Consider the following 19,462-nt stretch of genomic DNA (forward strand, 5'->3'; position numbering starts at 1 on the left):
ATAAATAGCATTAGTCATAGTAAATTACAGCCAATAAAGAAATAGTGAGTGTGGAGAACTTGTTTGTGTGTGTGTCTGTGTGTGGAGAAATTGTGCGTGCGCGTGTGTGTGAGAGGAAAATTTGTGTGCGCGCAGTGTTTACGGTAAAGCCGCTCTCTGGCCCCGCCCTCTGTGTGTTAGAAAACTCGGTGATGTCGCTTCGTCTTTAACGAGCTTGACCCAGAAGCCGGAGAAGGAGGGGGAACCGAGGGGAGCCAAACACACCGAAACACCGAACAGTCTGGAAGGCGTCAGGACGGACTTTCCACAAAGCAGGTGAGTTACATCTGGAGACGGTCCCAGGTGTTCGGTGGCCCGGGGCCCGCGACGTTTCCTCCCCGCTCACAGATACTCGGTGCACTGCAGCGTTGGCAAGGAGTGGTCGCATCGACACATCAGAAACACGACTCCCAGGCTAACGCTAGCTCCCGTGCTAACCCAAAGTTCAAACCGTGTTCCGCGGCGGTGCCGTTGTCTTACCCGTGACCGCTGACTCCAGCGGGACCTCGACACCAAAAGCTAACACAGACAATTACTTCTAAATTAGCTTAAAAGGCCGCTTAACTGAACACACGCCAGGTCCAAACCCCCGTGTGTGCTAATCTGTGTTTGCTATGCTAACGCTAGCCCGCTGCTCGGCTATGTGGGTTATTGTGATGCTAACGTAGCAAGACAGCCAAACCAGGTCACACGGGTGCTGGGCAAGCGTTGTGGCCAACCGGGGCTGATTCGATCCCCTACGTTGTCATTTATCTGGACCGTGGCGTTAGCAAAGCCACCGGTTGAATACACGTCCTGAATGCGGGAGTCTTTGTTCGGGAGAGTCGTTTGATATCAGCGTGATTTTGTCGCTGATTGTGGGTTTAAGCTAACGCTGCCAAACTCGGCGCCCCATGCCCCAGATTGATGCATGGCGTTAGGGGGGAAAATCAATTCACGACCGCGTGTGGGGTTTTGATGGTTAGATGCTCTTAGATAAGTGCAGCCGGCTCCTGGTGGTTCAGGGTAAGGTCTACCAGAGAGCAGCGGGGTCTGGGGATCAACAGGGGGCATAACTGTGTGACGGGGTTATATCGCTGAAGTAGACCGGGCTCAGTTCCCTGGTCATATACATTTCCAGAGGTTTCACCTAGTTAACGTTGCTGTATGTGTTTTGAGGTTTTAACTCGTCTTCCGGTGGCAGACAGACATTCACCAGTAGACTTCCTCAGAGAGCCGTTTAAGGTAAAATGAAACCTCACTTGTCTAGACATGTGCGTTTTGCTGTAGGTTGAGCCAGTTTTGTGTATTTGCTGTACAAGGGAGGTGGTCCAAGTCGTAGTCTGTCACACGCACAGGCTGGGGTGGGAGTTGAAGTTTGTCGGCCTGTGAACCTGTTGGGTGGGTCCTGTGCGAACTTGCTTTGGTTGGAAAAGAAAAGTCTGGGTGGGGATAACTGTCAACCTGAGTGTGAACAAGTGAACTAGCCTTTCTCCTGTAAACAGTGGTGTCATGCAGACACGGATCGCAGTGTAGGTAAGCGTCTTCTTGTCTGGGCTTTAGTATTGTTGTGGTTAATGGTTAGACAGTGTGTGTTTGTAGCACAGTCAGCGCTGCAGGTGCTGCCACTAATAACACCATATGTGACTGTGAACACCCATGTATCAGCCTTTATTCACTGCTCGTCTCCAAGTCATTGTTTGATTGTTGATGCTTGCCCCTGACTGCAATTGTGTCTGCTATGTGTAGGTTCAGGTTAATCCACAAAGGGACTGGTGTGTGTGAGTGTCTCTGCGTGCATGTGAACATGATGTGTACGTGTTAAGTGGATTAGTGGGCTAAAACTTCAATCCACTTTACAATCCACGCTCGGCTTATGTCCATCCACGGTGGCATCGCACCGACATTTCAGTAAATTGCAGTGTCAGTTACCTGGAGATGTGAGAACAAACGTGTGTCCTGACAGGGAATGTTTTGTGTTAAGTCGGGAGTCATTCCTGCTGATGGCAGGTGTGGGCCCTTGCTGCATTAACCAGTGTTTCATTAACTCGACAAGGGCTGCATTGTTGGTTTCATATGTGCACAATGATCACAGATGTCTTTTGACAGGGTTGAGTGAGTCATGCTGACTGATAACTCCAGAGGCGGATGGAGATATGTGACTTGTGGTGTGTCAGGCCCTGATCAGATGTTTGGGGAGTTGTTGACCCCGAGGCGCTGTTGACATTTTGACCGTTTGTTACAGTTATGTTTGGTGAAACTGAAAGAGAATCTTTCTCTGCGTGTTGTTCCCTGCCTCACATTGTTTTTCTGTTGGTCGTGACTTATACACTGGCTTTAGGATATTTAAAGTCTGTGTAGTGAGTGAAGGCTCCTAATCAGCTTGCAGGACAAAAATGATTCAGTCCATCCTTTCAAAGCAGTTTCTGTTCTAGTGCTAAATTTTGTAGCAATATATGTGCTCAATAAATGTCAGAAGAATGTGATAAATCGCCATGCTTATTTGATTTTATCCTGTAATCAGTGGAAACCCCAGACATATTGAATTTGCTGCAATAGAACTATGAGAAACTAAACAAATATTTGTATTTTTGACTTTGGAACCACTAGATATTTCGACTTTTGATCAAAAGTTCCATACATTATTTGGTATTAAAACTGTTGCCAGTAGATTTGACTTTTGCATCAATTGATTTTCAGCCCCTCAAAAATAAGGATTCTGCCGTTAGACAATGGGAACTCTAGAAATACACTTACAACTTATCATGTACAATGAAATTATTAATCAGCGCTGTGGGTTCACAGACTTAAAGCAGAACGGAAAACAGTAGACAGAAAACAATATTAGCAAAATGGGAAGTGGTTTGTGGTCGCATGATCAAGATATTGACAGCGATTTTTTTTTTAACCATAAAATACAATGTTAATGGAGGAAGCCCAACATGAGGGTGGCCATTAAAGCGTATATCCTATAGGGCCTCATGGGTTCGTGTCACGTAGTTCTTTTGAAGAAAATGTTTTTTTTCAAGCCAAAGTCACCATTGCGTCCCTTTACTTATTTTTGATGTTGAATCCATAACATCCTGTTTGCCAGGAAGTCGGTTAGAGGTGAACAAGGAGAGAAGTCTATGTTCAACGAAACTCGCCGGTGACATTCAAGGTTAAAACCAACAGCTGTTAGAGAGGGAGACGTGCACAGGACAGAAGTCATGCGTGTGTCAGGAGTGACATGAACATTATCCCCACACCCCTCACATGGATACATTTGCACTTAAATGTGGCCAATCATGTTGTCTGTGCTCTAAAAAAAAAATTTCACACTTGCGTTCATGTTCTCAGTTGCACAAACTTCTCATTGTTCCAGCAGCCTCCTGGACGGACAGCTGTGAATTCCAGTCTCTGGCTGTGGTTAACACACACACAGAGAATATCATGTTCCAAAGCAAACTGGCCTAGAAATAATAATCTCAGTTTATAATTACTTGTCTATGAATGGTGTGTGGCTTGTGGATAATGATTATATGCTCATCCGACAGTCAGTGTTAACATGTGGTATAAAATGATCATCTAATAGTTTCTGTTTTCTTATGTGTCTCCTCTGAATGGTTATTAGCCAGTGTCCCTCTCAGGTTGTTTTACAGTGGATGAGTGGGTGGGCTGCTGTGCTGAATTGGCAGGAGACAATGCAAGGAATGCAAGATCAGCTTTTATCTTTTATTCAGCACTCCTTTCCTTATCTGTCTCTACCCCCTCTTTCACTCCTGCTCACCCTCTCCTCTCACTCTGCTCCCGTTTTTTTTCGCTGCCAGAGTCTCTGCTTGTTTTATTTGTTTGCAGCTCTCTGACCGTCTCTCTGTGGTGGAGAATACAAGCCCTGGCCTGGCTATGACCATATATAGGCATGTCTGCTACAGGACAGCAGTTTGTGACTGGCTCAGGTGGGAGTTTATGTGCTTGGGGCCCCTGCAGCCACCAAACCCAGCGGTGTGTGTGATGTCATGTCTTCCTGCCAATCAGCCTTAAACATGCAAACCCTGGTTTTAACGCATTCCTTTTTCATGTGAAATTCATTTCAGCCACTCCTTATTTTCTCATCAGGCCATCCCACTTTCCTCCCCCTTTTTTCCCACACTGGGCACACCCCAAGCTGGGATTTTTTCCTCTTCTAAAGAAGCATATATGCGCATGTATGTGTTACTCATTCATTTGAAAGGAACTCACAGGAACAGCTGCCGCCTCTGCAGGCTTCATTTGGTCAGTTAAAGGTTATTTTAGGTTTCGTAATACTCCATGAAACAGTGATATCATCACGTCTGCTTTTCTTCTTTGTTTGCACAATCTGAAGCAGGTGAAACTGTGAGTCATTCCTCACCATGTCTCCTTTTCAACTTACTACACCTTTTGCTCATCTGTTGTATGGACTTGTTATCACTCTAGCTGTCAAGCACACAAACATTAAATAGTAAATGCAGGCCCCTGTTTGTTGTCCAAACTTGCAACAAGTCTTTCTGTGCATGTTGGGTAGACTTTGAGAAACTGAAATTTGGTCACCCCTCCTTACCCTACCTTGTCCAACTGGTTATGCAGGTGTGTGTGTGTGTGTGTGTGTGTGTGTGTGTGTGTGTGTGTGTGTGTGTGTGTGTGTGTGTGTGTGTGTGTGTGTGTGTGTGTGTGTGTGTGTGTGTGTGTGTGTGTGTGTGTGTGTGTGTGTGTGTGTGTGTGTGTGTGTGTGTGTGTGTGTGTCAGCCAGTGCCTGGGTTGAGGGGAGCCAGGCTGCTGCAACAGAGGGTGTATCAAACAGATAAGAGGATTGGCCTCTCCACTTTGGCTCTGATATAACAATGTCTTTCCCTAAGAGCACAGACGACATAACAACAACCTTTGGGGGGAGGGATAAAGAACAGCGAAGTTGAAAGGACAAGAGTAGCAGACTGAAAGAGTTGGCCCAGATGAGGCTGATTAGATAGGAAAGGCTGGAAGGAAAACAAAAAGCAAAGTTTTTGTATGTTTAAAACTGCCTCTTTCTCAGTGCTGTGTGGCCCGGAACCAGCTGCAGGTTAATGCCTTACGCAGGCTAAATGTTGAGTAAATACAGGGTGTGTCTGTAGGCTGGAGCTACTGTATGTCTCTGTCTTCTGCTGTGTTTTTCTGCTCACAGCGCAAACACAGATCTTGTTGACACACTCGTATGGTATTCTCACTGTGTTGCTGTTTTTCTAACAGGTGCCTTCAGCCTTCACTGAAACATTTCTCCCTCTCTCTGTCTTTATCATTCTGTTCCCTCCACCTCCCCGTCTTCTTGCTTCCTGCAGTCCATTCCTCCTCGTTTCTGGGCTTGGTGGTTCGGTGTCCTCCTACACATGAGCAGCTAGAGCTCAGCCTCTGATCTTGGCGTGATCTCTCACCTCTTCTATCCAAACCACACCCACAGGTGAAGGTTTGTATTCCTGATTTTTCTCTGAAACTTTGACTGTGTTGGTGCTGGTGTGTGTTTTCTGTCCAAACAGTAAAGAGAAGTATGCGGTTCTTCCTAAAACGAATGTCCTCTCTTGTGATGTTAAGCTTCCTCCACTGTTTATTGAGGGTGCTTCTGTTTTTGTGAAACAGGCCTCCTCTTTTGTTTTTAACAGATGCTATACCACCATAAATGAACATGCTGATGCACAGATACAAATAAATAGATATAAATATGTATAGGTACATGAGAAACTTAACATTCTTCAAAAAGTAGAGCAAAAATATTGTTTCCTTCTTTTTAAAAGTCAAAGTATGCTTATAGTCTTTAGATAATACATCAGTGCTGGTATACAAAGTCTAAAACCTGCACACGATTTATCTAAAAATCTTTCCATATCTATTGTTTTAGTCTCAGTAAATATTTTCTCTTGTAGAATCTATGAGGACACAAACTCTGAGGTCTCCTCAATGCACACGTTGTCATATGTAGGGCACGGTGATATTGACAAATTGAATATTATGAAACTATCTCTGCATTTATGTCCATTGCAATAGCAAGGGTTTTAAGACACTGCATCATCTGTCCCCCCTCCTCCTCCTGTTGCATTTTCTCTTGTTTTCTCTTTCTCAGATCAGACAAATTTATATCATCATGTCAACTGAATTATAGTTTGAGTGGCACTAACTGGGTGGTTTATGATTCTGTTGCATTTTCATTTCAGCGAACACTATCCTGGACTGATTTCACTGCTGCCCTTACCATTAACAGCGATTCTTTTCACATGCTTCTTGTGGTAGTAGGTTTTATCAGTGCTGACATGGTTAAGTTATGCTAAAGTCAGCATGAAATTTGAAGCAGAACACTTTCAAACTTCGGAGGCGTGGAAAATAATGTTTTGAGACCAAGACAGGCATTCTTGAGAATAGACGTTGTACAACATTTTCTTTTATTTACACCGGGCTGCATGATATGATCCAGATCCCATACATTCAGACAACTATATATGTATTGATACATGTACCCTTTCTTGACCATGTAAATTGGGCCATGCCTTTGCAGATGTTCATTTGCAACAGCAGCTGTTATCTCCTTCTATCTTAGTAAGTCTTTGCCATATGGTCTGCCACAGGCAAAAGCCTCTTGCAATGTCTGCAACATCACTTGAGCACCCGACTGAACTTCAGTGGCTCTCAGCCATTCGCTCCTCCCGCACCATTTTTCATTAATCTTGCGTTTATGTAAAAGAGGGTTAGTGGTTCGTGACACTTTTGTAAGGGCTGGTCTGCAGCTTAATTTGCTACGGACAGCTTTTTCGTTCATGTCAGACTTTTCATACCCAAACAAGGTCCTTGAGTGAGTTCCCCTTTTGACTGGTCAGAGTCCTCCTCCTGTTCTTAACGGTTCTGTGACACATTTACTCAGCATTTCCTTCATGCAAATTTCCTGCCTGCACCCTTACAGTGTGGAAGAACAAAAAGCCCCATTCAAATGATGAAGTATTGCTGTAGAAGAGTGATTTGCAGCACATTAAAATAAACAATAGACCATAATATGAAACAGGAGATTTCCTTCACCACACAACATATATCATTATCACACTGCACTACTGTCTGTATTAATAAATCAGGCCAAAGGTGCATTTCTATTGCTGTACAATCCCAACAGTACATAAAGATGGATGATGTGTTTCCATTTCCTCTTATTATACAAAAATATCAACCAAAATATTCTGGATACAGGTGCTGAGTCTGCACAGCCGTGACTTGGTGCCACTGATCCATCTGCTCGAACCTATTTCAAATCAGTCTTAGCTGTCAAATAAAATCAAATGTAAAATATTTACTCTTGAACATAGATCAGAGTAAAAAGAACTACGTAAAATGGGAATGATTTATTTTATGTACTATGTATTTTTTATTTCTATTTGGCTCATGTCCCCCACCAGGGGATGATCATGATGCTTTGGCTTCTTCTCTGGCGAGCTGTCATGTGGTCTGTTTTTATATACGCCATTGGTGTGGATGGGTTTCATTCATTTGAGCCTGTGTTATAAAACAAACTGTCAGCAGACAAATCAGATCTGACTCAGCATCATCACAAGTATCCTGCATCCAGTGGATGTGGCTATACTCTGTCAGTTTTGAGAGGTGTGTCTGTTTATGTTAGACTCCCTCTCCCTGTGCGACTCAGGGTATGTGTATGGCAGTGTGTAACACCCCCTCTCTCCCCTTGGGGCTGTGTAGTGTGTATGGAGCAGTGTGAGAGCGCAGCGGCTCTGCTGGAGTCGGTCAGGGAGCAGGAGGTGCAGTTTGAACAGCTGACCCGGGCGCTGGAGGAGGAGAGGAGGAGAGTGGGCCTCTCTGCCACCAGCCCCTCTGCCTTAGGTCGCCCCCTCCCTCACACACAGGTAATGCTCCCAATCAAAACCTAACAACCCCTTTCGGAGTTTCGTAGACGTCTACAGCCTCCATCTTTTACCTCCAACACATGGATCGTCATTCCCGCCATCCATTCAATCAATGCATAATTTTCTCCCTTTACATCCATCCCTTCATCATTCATCCCCCCTCTCCTCTGCCTCGCCTTTTCTTCACAAGTGCTCGACGAGTTTTTGTCCGCACGTCATCATCAAGTGTCTTTCTTCATTGTCTCTGTATCTCATAAGACCATCTGTCTGTTGGCCCTCATCCTCAAACGAATCAGTTTGTGCCTCTGCATAGTTGGACTGCTTTAACATGCCTGAGTTTGTCATCATCACACACTTTCAGCATGCCTTCAGTGTCACTCAGCGGATACACACTCTGACACACAAATGTTTACACCTTGTAGGCCTAAGCTGTAGAAGCTGTTATTTTCCTCTGTTGCAGCATGTTGTGTTCTGGTATGTGATCAACTGTCATGCATGTGAATTGCATTATTAAACATCCAGTGTGGTAACTTTTTTTTATTGTATATAATTTATTAATTTATAACACTTGATGAATGCCATGTATATTACTTCTGTTGTGGCTGTTACATACAAATTGGGTTTTGTATGTTGAACATCTACAAATCAAGCTCTGTGTAGAATTTATATAGTAAATAACTTTTTTCCTTATCAGTTTTTATTTCTCCTACATTGTATCAGCCCCATAGCCTATGTTTTAGAGTTGTTTTTTTTAAACTATATTAATAATAATAATACCATACAATTAAACTGAGAATTTGTAACATTAGAGAATTTGACAAACTGTACTCCTGCTATTTGTGTTTATCAGGTTTCCAGACTCCCACTCTTGTGTATACAGCTGGGTTTTTGGTTGGACGTGGTTCTACTATTTCCTCTGCTTTTGCCATATTGTAGACTCATTATTTCAATTTAGAGCCATTATTATGGTCTCAGGTAACCCAAAGGTCAGGCATTGCAATATTCAGGAGCTGACATTTAAGCTTATGTTTAGGACATGGTTGTATAAGGTTTTCAGTCGAGTAGTTTAAAATGTATTCCTTAATGTTTTCCTTCCTTTAAGGGCATCCTGACATAGATAGATCGTATATTTAGTCTTTTTTGAATCCTTGGAAAGGACTTCTTCTGATTAGTGTCTAGGAGCAGGAGGATGGTGGATAAGAGAGAGGGATTTGGTGTTTTTGGCCTTGTGCTACATGGTTTATATCTGAAAATATAAATGGGAATGACGATATGCATGATTTTAAGCTATTCGTAAATGAAGTGGTATTAGAGGAAGGAGCAGCTGTAGGGGAAGTGCGCCCATCACTTCAGATTGCATATGAATAACAGCCCTGCCTCCTTGTGGACATACCCTTTAGTGCAGTACACAATACTCCCACCAGTGAAGTGGGAGTCAGTGTTTGATGAGGCAACATTGTCTGGTATTTAAAAGTAGTTTTTCAAATAGTAGCCCAGTCATCTTGCGTTCACATGGGATTTGGCTTGAGGCTATTGCTCATATCTTGATATTACATCGAATAGGAAGTGTTGCTCAAGGCTGGGTAGAAAATATGAGTTATACAGAGTGACAGTCATTGATTATGTAACAGACTAAAAGGGGGGGGGGGGGTTGAATGGCTACACTCCAAAATGTCCTTCTCAAAGTCTGGCAGTGATTCACAGACCATGAACATGCAGGGACGGTGTGGTCAGCAATGAATGTGCTTCAGCTGCAGTAATATCATCTGGGTGGTTGTAAGAAAGTAGACAGCTCTGACTTCTGGGAATCAGGCGCTCAGGCTCACTTGAATGACTAATTTAGTAAAATTGTTGTTGGTTTCATATTATTGTTACACTGTGTGTATTTCAAAGTTGTGTGTCTCTTTTATCCCAGAACGGGCGTTTAGGTGATGCAGACATAGAACGACTGAAATTGACTGACGCTTACATAAACGGCACACAGGTATGTGTTTTTGTTTGTAAATGGTTATGCAAATTTCATTATATTTATACCAGGGATTTTGACTGATGTAAATGTGTGTTGTGTCTCTGCTACAGTACAGGATGGTGGACCCTGCACACGGCGCTCTAGATGAGAGCTACACACCAGAAGATGACTCACAGGAAGTGCACTCTGTGTTTTCGGAAGAGGGAACCACAAGACGGCTAGACACAAGTCTCCCTCAGATGAAGAAACCAATTTCACGCACAGTCCTGCCCTCCGACTCCATGTCCATCGATGGGGGCTTGTCAGTGTCCGGTATGGGGGGCTACAGTGCCACACTTGACCGTCCTTACAGGCAGCCTGTAGCAGGAGATTACCCTACTGCCACAGTACCCAGAAACTACCACTACGCCCCTGTAGGGGCTTACGACGACTACCGGGGGGGCCCGCCATCAGAAGCATACACTAGCCTGAGCAGGGGCTCACACATGGATGAGCGCTATAGGTATAAGACCCTCCTATAATGGCACTGTTATTTCATGATATAATTCTGGATGTAGCAGTGTGTGATCATCTAGTTTTTATAAGTGTACATTAAAACACCATCCTTTCAGTCAAACCAGAATTTCAACTGCTAAAGCAGGTCTGGTTCTCCATCTGTATGGTTTTTTCACTAAAGTATTCACTCAGACAACAGTCATTGTGGTCTCAGTGGTTTAACTGTACTTTTTCTCTTATATGCTCTTATCTTTATGGAAATATAATGGAGTTGTTCTAAAATCATCTGAGATTGATGAGAGCAGAATTAGCATTACTGTTACACCATAATAATCAGACAGTAATTTATAGTTCACAAAGAAAACATGTTTTCCCATTTAAGAACATCAATGAATATCAAATCTACTTTTGACTGCTGAGAATCAGGTGTGAAGCCAGATAATAGGTGATGCACCATTAGATCACTGAGGATGGGATGTATCTATAAAACAAGTGATTACTTCTGTTCTTCTCTTCCCTCCACAGGCCTGTTGATGGCTACAGGACTCTCGATTCTGGCTACCGGGCTCCAAGCCGTCAGCAGCTTGACCCTTACGCAGCACAGCCCCAAGTGAGCCGGGGAATGAGGGCCTTGGGCTCAGCATTGGAGATGCGTTATGGCCACGGCCACTATGGTCTGGAGGATGACCAGCGCAGTGTGGGATATGATGACTATGGTATGGGGGCTCCACCCATGCACCCTGGAGGCTACGGAACCATGCCACGTCTGGGGCCTGGGCCTGGGGGGGTGGACAGACGAAGACTTAGGTAAAACATTGTTATTGTATGTCACACTTGCTTTCTTCATTTGGACCATGTAATTAAATAAGGTATCTGCATAGTGTTAAATCGGAAACTAAAAATATGACTGTTGACCGATCTCATTATTCTGTTCATTATCTCCTTCGACGACATGCAGGAGCTGTGAGGATACTTTGGATGGAGACATGGGAGGAGGTGACCCTTATGCCTGGGGCGTTCCCATGACGATGGACAGAGGCAGCATGGCTTCACTGGACAGCACATTGAGGAAGGGTCCTCCCGCCTCATGGAGACAGCCTGAGCTGCCCGAGGTCATCGCCATGTTGAACTACCGACTGGACCCTGTCAAGACCAACGCTGCCGCTTTCCTCCAGCATCTCACATTCAAAAATGACAAGGTGGAACAAATGCAAATAATTGTGATTCTGTGTGGGGCTATATGGCAAGTCAGTGATACGAGCTTGCTAATGTGCTTGCTTTGTGTTTTTGTCTCTAGGTTAAGTCAGACGTGCGTCGCCTGAAAGGTATCCCATCCTTGGTATCAATGCTGGACCACCCCAGCAAGGATGTGCACCACTCGGCCTGTGGAGCACTGAAGAACATTTCATACGGGCGAGACCAAGACAACAAGATCGCCATTAAGAACTGTGATGGAGTGCCTGCTCTGGTCAGGTTACTGAGGAAAACCCGTGACCAGGACCTCACTGATACTATCACAGGTAACGCTGATCATATAAAGCTAAAATGGATCATTTGTATTTTTGTATTTTTTCGTTTTTATATATACTAAATTGTTATGCATCATAGCCTCATTTATTACTTGAGTGGTCAAAAGATATCACATGCTCGTGAACAAAACATAAGAAACTTGCTCAATGCGGCATGGTTGACTCTTAAGATAGAAACGAAAATAAAACAAACTGTTAAAGATGTTTAACGCTTGTGTTATGATGTGGTATTGTGCATAAAATTGTAATATGACACAGTAAAAACACTAAAAGCAAAAGTAATGCATTTTAATAGTGGTTCTGGCTGCTGTCGCTCTGCTACTTTTCAGACTTTAGAGAAAGTTGTCACTTGGAGATTTAATAATACAGTAAATATTAGTCACTGCACAAGTCAACTATAAACAAATAGATATTAAATGTAGTAAGGATTTCCAACAAGAGTCCTGAGCTCCCATAATATGTAATGGAAGCATTGTGGATGTGTAAACGCTCTGCGTCGGACCTTATCTTTTTATATACAGGGTATAAATAAGGTGTTTTTGAAACAAAATAATCGCATCAAATTGTTTCATTATTTTTACAAAAGAGATGGATGAACGAAACAGAAGATCTAATCTGACTTTTTAACAGCAGCAGCATGATTCAATCATTGATTTTACTTTATTACTTTGATAGCAAAACAGTCAAATTATTCAAAGTGGTAGTGAAAGTATTTATATCCTTCCAGGCACCTTGTGGAACCTCTCATCCCACGACTCTGTGAAGATGGAGATTGTGGACCACGCCCTGCACGCCCTAGCTGATGAGGTGGTCGTTCCACACTCGGGCTGGGAGCGAGCGAGCAATGGTGCAGAGGAGAGCTGCAAACCACGCCATCTGGAGTGGGAAACCGCCTTGACCAACACTGCTGGCTGCCTTAGGTAGGATCAATGAATGGAAAGAAGAGAATGCGAGCGGAGGAAACTTATTTTGAGAAGAAAACATGCAATTATGTGCTAAAATTCTCCCTCTCTCCATCAGGAATGTGAGTTCAGAACGCAGCGAGGCCCGACGAAAACTCAGAGAGTGCACAGGATTGGTGGATTCACTCATGTACATTGTCCAATCACAGATCAACCGCAAAGATGTGGATAATAAGGTACCTAGACTCTTAAGCCAATCAAAGATTTTTGACACTTTTATCATTGGTCCTTCCACTCATGACACCGTGTTCCTGTTTCATCCTCTCTTCCTGTAGTTGGTGGAGAACAGCGTTTGCCTCCTGAGGAATCTGTCCTATCATGTTCATCGTGAAGTCCCCGGCTGTGAACGTTACGCAGAGGCCGCGCCCCTCAATCAGGGGCCGGCCACCGCTAACAAAGGTGGCTGCTTTGGCTCTCGAAAGGGAAAAGGTCAGTGTCCGACAGCGACTACAGGTTTGAGTTAATGTGTCTGAGAGATTTGCTGTAGAAAGATGGAGAGCTGCTGCTGCTGCTGGTGACTTTGAGCTTGTTGGTGGCAGAAGTGCCTGTCGCTGTTTTTCTCACTCTACCACTGTTTCCCTCCTTTTCTTCCTCTCTTTCCTCCTCTTATCTTTCTCTCGTCTTTCTTCCCATCCTCCTTCGTTCCTCCTCTGTCTCTGCTCTATTTAGATGAATGGTTTTCCAAAGGTAAGATTCCCCTCTTGGTGTTGTCGTAATGCATTTTTGAAACTATTGGCCGCTCTGTCATCACTCATGTTACTAATGCATCATAACAGTTCCCACGAATGTGAATGTTGAGTTCACTTGGTATGGTCACTCAATGTCAAACACCACTGCATGTCCAAAGTGCTTGTTCCACTGGGTGCATGGTTGTCTTTTACGTAACACTGTCATTAAGCCGAGGACTGAGGATAACCTGAATGCTCATCTCAGCTGGCTTCACTTGATCTGCTTCTTTTCTTCAGCTCTAACTTTTATGTTTTGTCTGGGTTTTTGTTCTCGCTGCAGGAAAGAAGGATGGAGATGATGGAAGTGGAGATCAAGTGGATATTCCAAAGAGAACAACACCTGCCAAAGGTATGTGTGTGTCTTTATCTCTTCATATCATAAATTCATCAATCTGTGACAAAGCTCATTGAAATGACCAGTTTAACCTATACTTACATCCCATTTATCTCTCTATGCCACTGTCAGGGTTTATTCTTGACCCATAAACAGATTTCCTGTAAAACAACAAAATCTCATTCTGGAGAAAAGATGTTTTTCACTATAATGCAAGTGTTGTGAAAGGCTTATTTCAAGTTTCTCCTTTTTATTTCAAATCCAGCAAATAATTGACAGATTCTTAATTTTTTGGACAGAAAATATGTAGAAATAATTAGTTTTATGTTTTAAGATCATGTCTTCATCATGCTACATTGCTATGATTCTGTATCTATTAGGCTTTTATGTCTTTGTTAGTCATAGAGATGAAGATGTTTGGTTTTGAGTCTGAAGCGTCTCACAACACCAGGCTCAGATAGTAGATGTCAGTTTTAAGTGAAACCTGACCTGCACCATGTCCAAGATGCTGAAATGTGATAAACTCTAATCTAAGCTCACTTTGTTCCCTCCCTGTTGACCTCAGGTTACGAGCTGTTGTTCCAACCAGAGGTGGTTCGTGTTTACACGTCACTGCTCAGAGAGAGCAAGAATCCCTCGGTGCTGGAGGCTGCTGCCGGTGCCATCCAGAACCTGTGTGCTGGAAGATGGACTGTTAGTACCATTTCATCACAAACTTATAAAAACATATATGTTTGTGAGCATTTTGAGTCTGTGAAGTGAATTTTACCTCTGATTAGTCGGCTGTGAAAAAAGTACACAATCCTATCGTCTAAAGTTATTGGAGTGACACTGCTGTTCCTGTGTAAAACGACTCATTACTGCTTCCGTCTGCTCGTTCTTCAGTATGGTCGATACATCCGGGCCACTGTGCGTCTGGAGAAGGGTCTTCCCATGATGGCAGAACTGCTGGCTCATGGTAATGACCGTGTGGTCAGAGCGATGTCCGGAGCCTTGAGGAACCTCGCCATCGACAACCGCAACTGTGAACTTCTCGGTATGGACATCAGCTTGTTGAGAAAATTTTGAATTATTATCATGGTTAAGTTTATTTTGTTCACAATATTTGTTCTTTTATGCATGTGATTATTTTTTGAAAGCTGAAATATATTTTGTGTTCCTCCTCTTGTGCAGGTTTGCATGCAGTGCCTCACCTTGTGGCCAACCTGCCTGGAGGCCAGAGTCAATCTGGACGTGTTCTTTCAGAGGAAACTGTGGTTTCTGTACTGAGCACGCTCGCCGAGGTGCTAGGCAACAGCCTGGAGGCAGCAAAGACTCTCCGAGCCTCACAGGGTATTGAGAGGCTGGTGCTTATTAACAAGGATGGGTAAGTGTGTTTTGGAAAGTGAGATATGGGAGGAAAATGGTGTTTTTGATATTTTTTGTGAACACATGCATAGATTCTATACCCCCACTGGGAGAACAGGACATAAGGTCTGAGCCTGAACTTGTCTCTCTGTGTCCCACAGCAAGCGTTCCGACCGTGAGGTGCGGGGGGCGGGCCAGGTGCTGCAGCTGGTCTGGGCCCACAAGGAGCTGCGTCGGCCTCTAGAGAAAGATGGCTGGAAGAAGACGGACTTCATGGTCAACACCAGCACCACCAACGGCCCGAGCACCCGTGCTAACGGCGCCTATGAGGACAGCACCACACCACTGCTGGACAGAGGTCAGAGTCAGAAGTATTGCATGGCTTAAATTTGAACCGTTTTTTAAATCCTACATTTAGTCAAATATTTAAAGATGGTGCGTCTTCTTGTTATGTTTTGTAATCATGTGTTGCTTCATTTTAGGGGAAAAGAGGGACATGATTCCACTAAACGACCTTGGCCCTGGTTAGTCCATTTATCATCACTTTATTTGAATGAGACAAATTTCATAAAGTTTTTTTTCCCACTGTGGTAATTTTCCTCTGCACATTTTAGAGGCCTACTCTACACTGGACCAGAGGGAGAGGAGACACACTCTGGATGAGACCACAGACACTTTACCGGTGCTTAAAAATCCTGCTTATGCACATTCACGTGCTGGATTGCTCACCTAACTTCACTAACAGCTGCTCTCCTGCATCACTAAGACTAATTCCACAGTTTAACCTTTTTTCTTTGACAGCCTTTTTAAACCTCACAGTCACTGATAACTTTTTCTTCTCACACTCACTTCCTCTCTCTCTCTCTTTCTCGTTGTCTCTCAGCGAGGGGTGTATGGGGGCAGAAAGGGCTCCCTGCCTCTGTTGGACTCCTACGATGGTTAGCCTTCCCCCCCTCCCCTCTACTCCCCTCTGCATGTAACAGCATGGTATGTCCAGCTGACCTCTTGTCCTGCATGGACTTTGAGCTCTTTTCCTTTTGTCTTATATAACTTCAAACCCTCAGTGAATCCTTGTCTCTGTTTATAACTGTGGACTCAATCACTGGTTGAGGACTATTGTACTGGTGATGTGTACTTACTGGTATAGTATGCTGCAAGGTGGTCCACACCGTCTGTCAGTGTAGAGATGAATCTCGGGCTGACAAAGATTTAAGTCCTCCGAACAATAAAGGCTGTTTTTGCAGGAGTGATGTCACAATATCCGAACTTTAATGCCGATGCTAATTTTAATACACTTCAGTTATAAAACACAGTTAAAGAACAGAGGTAATGCAGTGTTTTACTTTTGTTTCCAAACTTTATTCTTTTGAGGAAGGGGTTTTACAGTGACATTCAGCGTGATCCCTATTGTCTCAAAATAGTTTTATGTCTCTCAGAGGAGCAACTGCTGGGATGGGTTTACAGTCACTTTAGGAACGTAGTGCAGTGTTTGATAACATCTCCATGTTGGGGCATATTTGTCTCCAAGTCCTCTGTTGCAGCTTTTTCTTTTGATGCCTTTTTGTTGGTGGTTTGTGATTTGATTTTCAGTGCACGCTCTTGTGGCTTTACACGGTATTACAAAACATGTGGTCAAAATTAGTATCAACAGATTTCTTGTACCACATCTTAATGTTGTTTAAGAGCCAGCATCGATCCGCCTGCTATAGATGCATGAGTTCGATAATGACAGAATGAGGAGGTCTAGACAGGGAAATAATTCAATTTTCTAAAGTAAGATATCGTCTTTTTTTTTTTTTTAAATCACACTTTGATAAATTAATCTCTAAGGTTTATATCTTTTGCCATAAGATTGTTGTAGACATGTTTTTGCTACCAGGAAACGATGACTCTGACCTGTTTTCTAATATTTTTACATTTACACAGCACAGGTCGTCCTCCATTTTGTACTTAACTTTTTACCCTCTCACATACTGCATTGATACAGGAAGACACAAGATCTCTATTTATAGATATATTGACACACTTTATATCTCAGGATCATGGGATAATTGTGATGAAATTCAACTGCAGTTACTTACAAATGTAGGGAATTTTTACTTTACTACAGTCACAGGGAAAACTAATATGATTACAGTAGCATCAACTATTAACCAAAGATTAGAAAGAAATTCAAACTTAGTTCAATTTGATATCTGTAGAATTGAACATCTGGATATTGTGACAGCACTCCCATGCAGCTTTGTCATACATATACCACAGAGTGAGTCTTTGTTTCTCCTCCTTGCTCAGTGCGTAAATTAACAAAATAAAATAAAATCTGTTAATATTTATAACATTTTTATAATCTGTGTATTGTTTTGCTCTGCTCCTCCAGAAAAACTGATCGTGTGCATCACTCAGACTGGGCCGTCCCTGCCCTACCACTGCTACTGAGGAGAGAAGATCCAAATGCACAGACTCTCTCCCTCTCCCCATCCCACCCCACCCCCTTCTCTCTCTCTCTCTCTCTCTCTCTCTCTCTATCACCCTGCAGATGGGATCAGGAGTTGAGGGTTGGCTTCCAAAGAAAGCAGTTTGTGTTGCAGACATGCAAGTTTGGTGCAGCACAGACCAACTTTTTACAAATTCATTCAAGTTGTAGCAACAAAACTATATTCTGTTTTTGAATGATAGTTCTTCTGTAAAGGCAATCACCTTAGTTGACAATCATTTAATTCTGGTGTTGTCATCCTGCTTTTTTATGTTCATTTTCTTTCTGTTGTCGACATGTTGCTGCCAACACCGTTATCCTGATGATGAATTTGTACGTAGACTTCTATGTAGGGTATATACTGTATATAAAAAGAAAATGGGATCGACTGCATTAGTTTTAGCTCATTAATTTAAATCATCCCTGTACTGGGAATGCTGGGAGGGTGGGACGTGGCGGCAGACCGACAACGTCCCTGTAGATTGAGAATGTTTATATAGGAGTTATTTTCCTGTCTAGAGTTATTTTCTCTCGGTTGGGACGAGCTCAGGCGTGAACAAGAGGAGGCAGGTGTGTGTATATTTGTCATACAGTAAACCTGTGGCTGTGTGTGTGCGGAAAAAAATTAATATGGACCTTTTTGAATGAAAGTGTGTGTGCATGGACCCGACCACGTGTTGATTATCAGCTCGTCGTCTCTTTTTATCGTGTGCTTCTATTCCTGTGACAGAGCTTTTTTTTTATGTACCAACTGCCTCTTTTTGTGTTCGATACTTATAATTTCCATCTTTTCTTTTGCCCCCCCCCCGTGAAAAAATGACAGTTTCAGCTGCTGTGTTTTGACTTTAAGCAGAAAAACACATCATTGTGAAGCGTGGAACATGCACCACTAAACCTCTTAAACTTTTAGACATCCTGCTTCAGAAACCATTCCATGCTCTTTATTTAAGGTTAACACTATGGACACAACATGAGTCTTCGGAAAGGTCTCTCGACTAATATTTATCTCTGATTTGTCCTCAAACTGATAAAAATTACTACTTGCTCTTTCTTTGCAATTTTTAGTCATTGAGACGTGCACATTTTCATTCCTGTCGTGCCGTATTTACATAAAATCCCTTCTTCACTCAGAGGAGACTCGAGTTTTTTACAGACTGATTTGGGAGAGACTTTGATGTTTCCTTAAAAGTTGGACAAAAAGCACATTTTTTTTGTCTTGATTCTCTTTTTTTGTACTTTTAATCTGTCTGGTTTGTATTTTATTTCGGGGTTTGTATGTGAGGGAGCGGTGGATGCAAGAATTATGCAATTAGTTCCACTATTTAGTCCCAGTTTTACTGCTGACTTGTTTTAAAGGCAAAAGAGACCAATCATCTTTGTTTTTTTTACTCTCCACTCATATAGTATATTTGTACTGTTGCCTATCCATGTAAAGTTATGATGTACCATTCATACCTGCCTTGGCTCTGAGAAGTTGCTTTTTTCAGTAAAGTATGTAACTGGTAATACTGTTGTTTTTATAAATAAAGATCTTTTCTTAGACAAGATTTGGCAACGTGTCCTTGATGTGGCGGTATCATGTATTGTAGATAAACACGTCTAATTAAAGAGAGGCAGTCTGTCAGAGTAATTTCATCTCCTCGCTCTTGTTGAGGCCAGTGGCAAACGCACAGACTTCACACTATGTCCTGTACTAACTCCCTAACATCAGTGTGCTGAGTTTGATGTTCTGATCCACTAAT

General features: G+C 42.9%; 1 protein-coding gene across 24 annotated transcripts; it reads left to right on the forward strand.

Moving 5' to 3' along the window:
* Window positions 1–156: 156 nt before the first annotated feature.
* LOC109626177 (catenin delta-1) lies at window positions 157–19,265 on the forward strand. Of its 24 annotated transcripts, none has more exons than XM_020081888.2 (21): window positions 157–315; window positions 5,331–5,455; window positions 7,720–7,883; window positions 9,799–9,867; window positions 9,963–10,354; window positions 10,873–11,154; window positions 11,306–11,546; window positions 11,645–11,867; window positions 12,604–12,796; window positions 12,897–13,014; window positions 13,114–13,267; window positions 13,508–13,525; window positions 13,847–13,915; window positions 14,466–14,593; window positions 14,786–14,936; window positions 15,074–15,266; window positions 15,409–15,605; window positions 15,730–15,771; window positions 15,862–15,929; window positions 16,131–16,234; window positions 17,625–19,265. In XM_020081888.2, the coding sequence occupies exons 3-20, from the start codon at window positions 7,725–7,727 to the stop codon at window positions 16,188–16,190; spliced, it is 2,757 nt and encodes a 918-aa protein (XP_019937447.1). In that variant the 5' UTR covers window positions 157–315; window positions 5,331–5,455; window positions 7,720–7,724; the 3' UTR covers window positions 16,191–16,234; window positions 17,625–19,265. The 24 variants fall into 24 exon arrangements, with proteins under 24 accessions (XP_019937447.1, XP_069387877.1, XP_069387878.1 ...); XM_069531776.1 differs by having other exon boundaries at window positions 16,131–16,185; XM_069531777.1 differs by having other exon boundaries at window positions 5,331–5,449; window positions 16,131–16,185.
* Window positions 19,266–19,462: the final 197 nt, after the last annotated feature.

The sequence above is a fragment of the Paralichthys olivaceus genome, chromosome 9, assembly GCF_024713975.1.
Source record: "Paralichthys olivaceus isolate ysfri-2021 chromosome 9, ASM2471397v2, whole genome shotgun sequence".
Taxonomy (NCBI): Eukaryota; Metazoa; Chordata; class Actinopteri; order Pleuronectiformes; family Paralichthyidae; genus Paralichthys; species Paralichthys olivaceus.

Bases quoted from the DNA above. Each gene is read 5' to 3' on its own strand.
- LOC109626177 (XM_069531776.1), top strand. From the start codon at position 7,725: ATGGAGCAGTGTGAGAGCGCAGCGGCTCTGCTGGAGTCGGTCAGGGAG. The intron at 12,797-12,896 runs GTAGGATCAATG...TCTCTCCATCAG, and splicing joins AACACTGCTGGCTGCCTTAG to GAATGTGAGTTCAGAACGCA. The intron at 15,267-15,408 runs GTAAGTGTGTTT...TGTGTCCCACAG, and splicing joins GTGCTTATTAACAAGGATGG to CAAGCGTTCCGACCGTGAGG.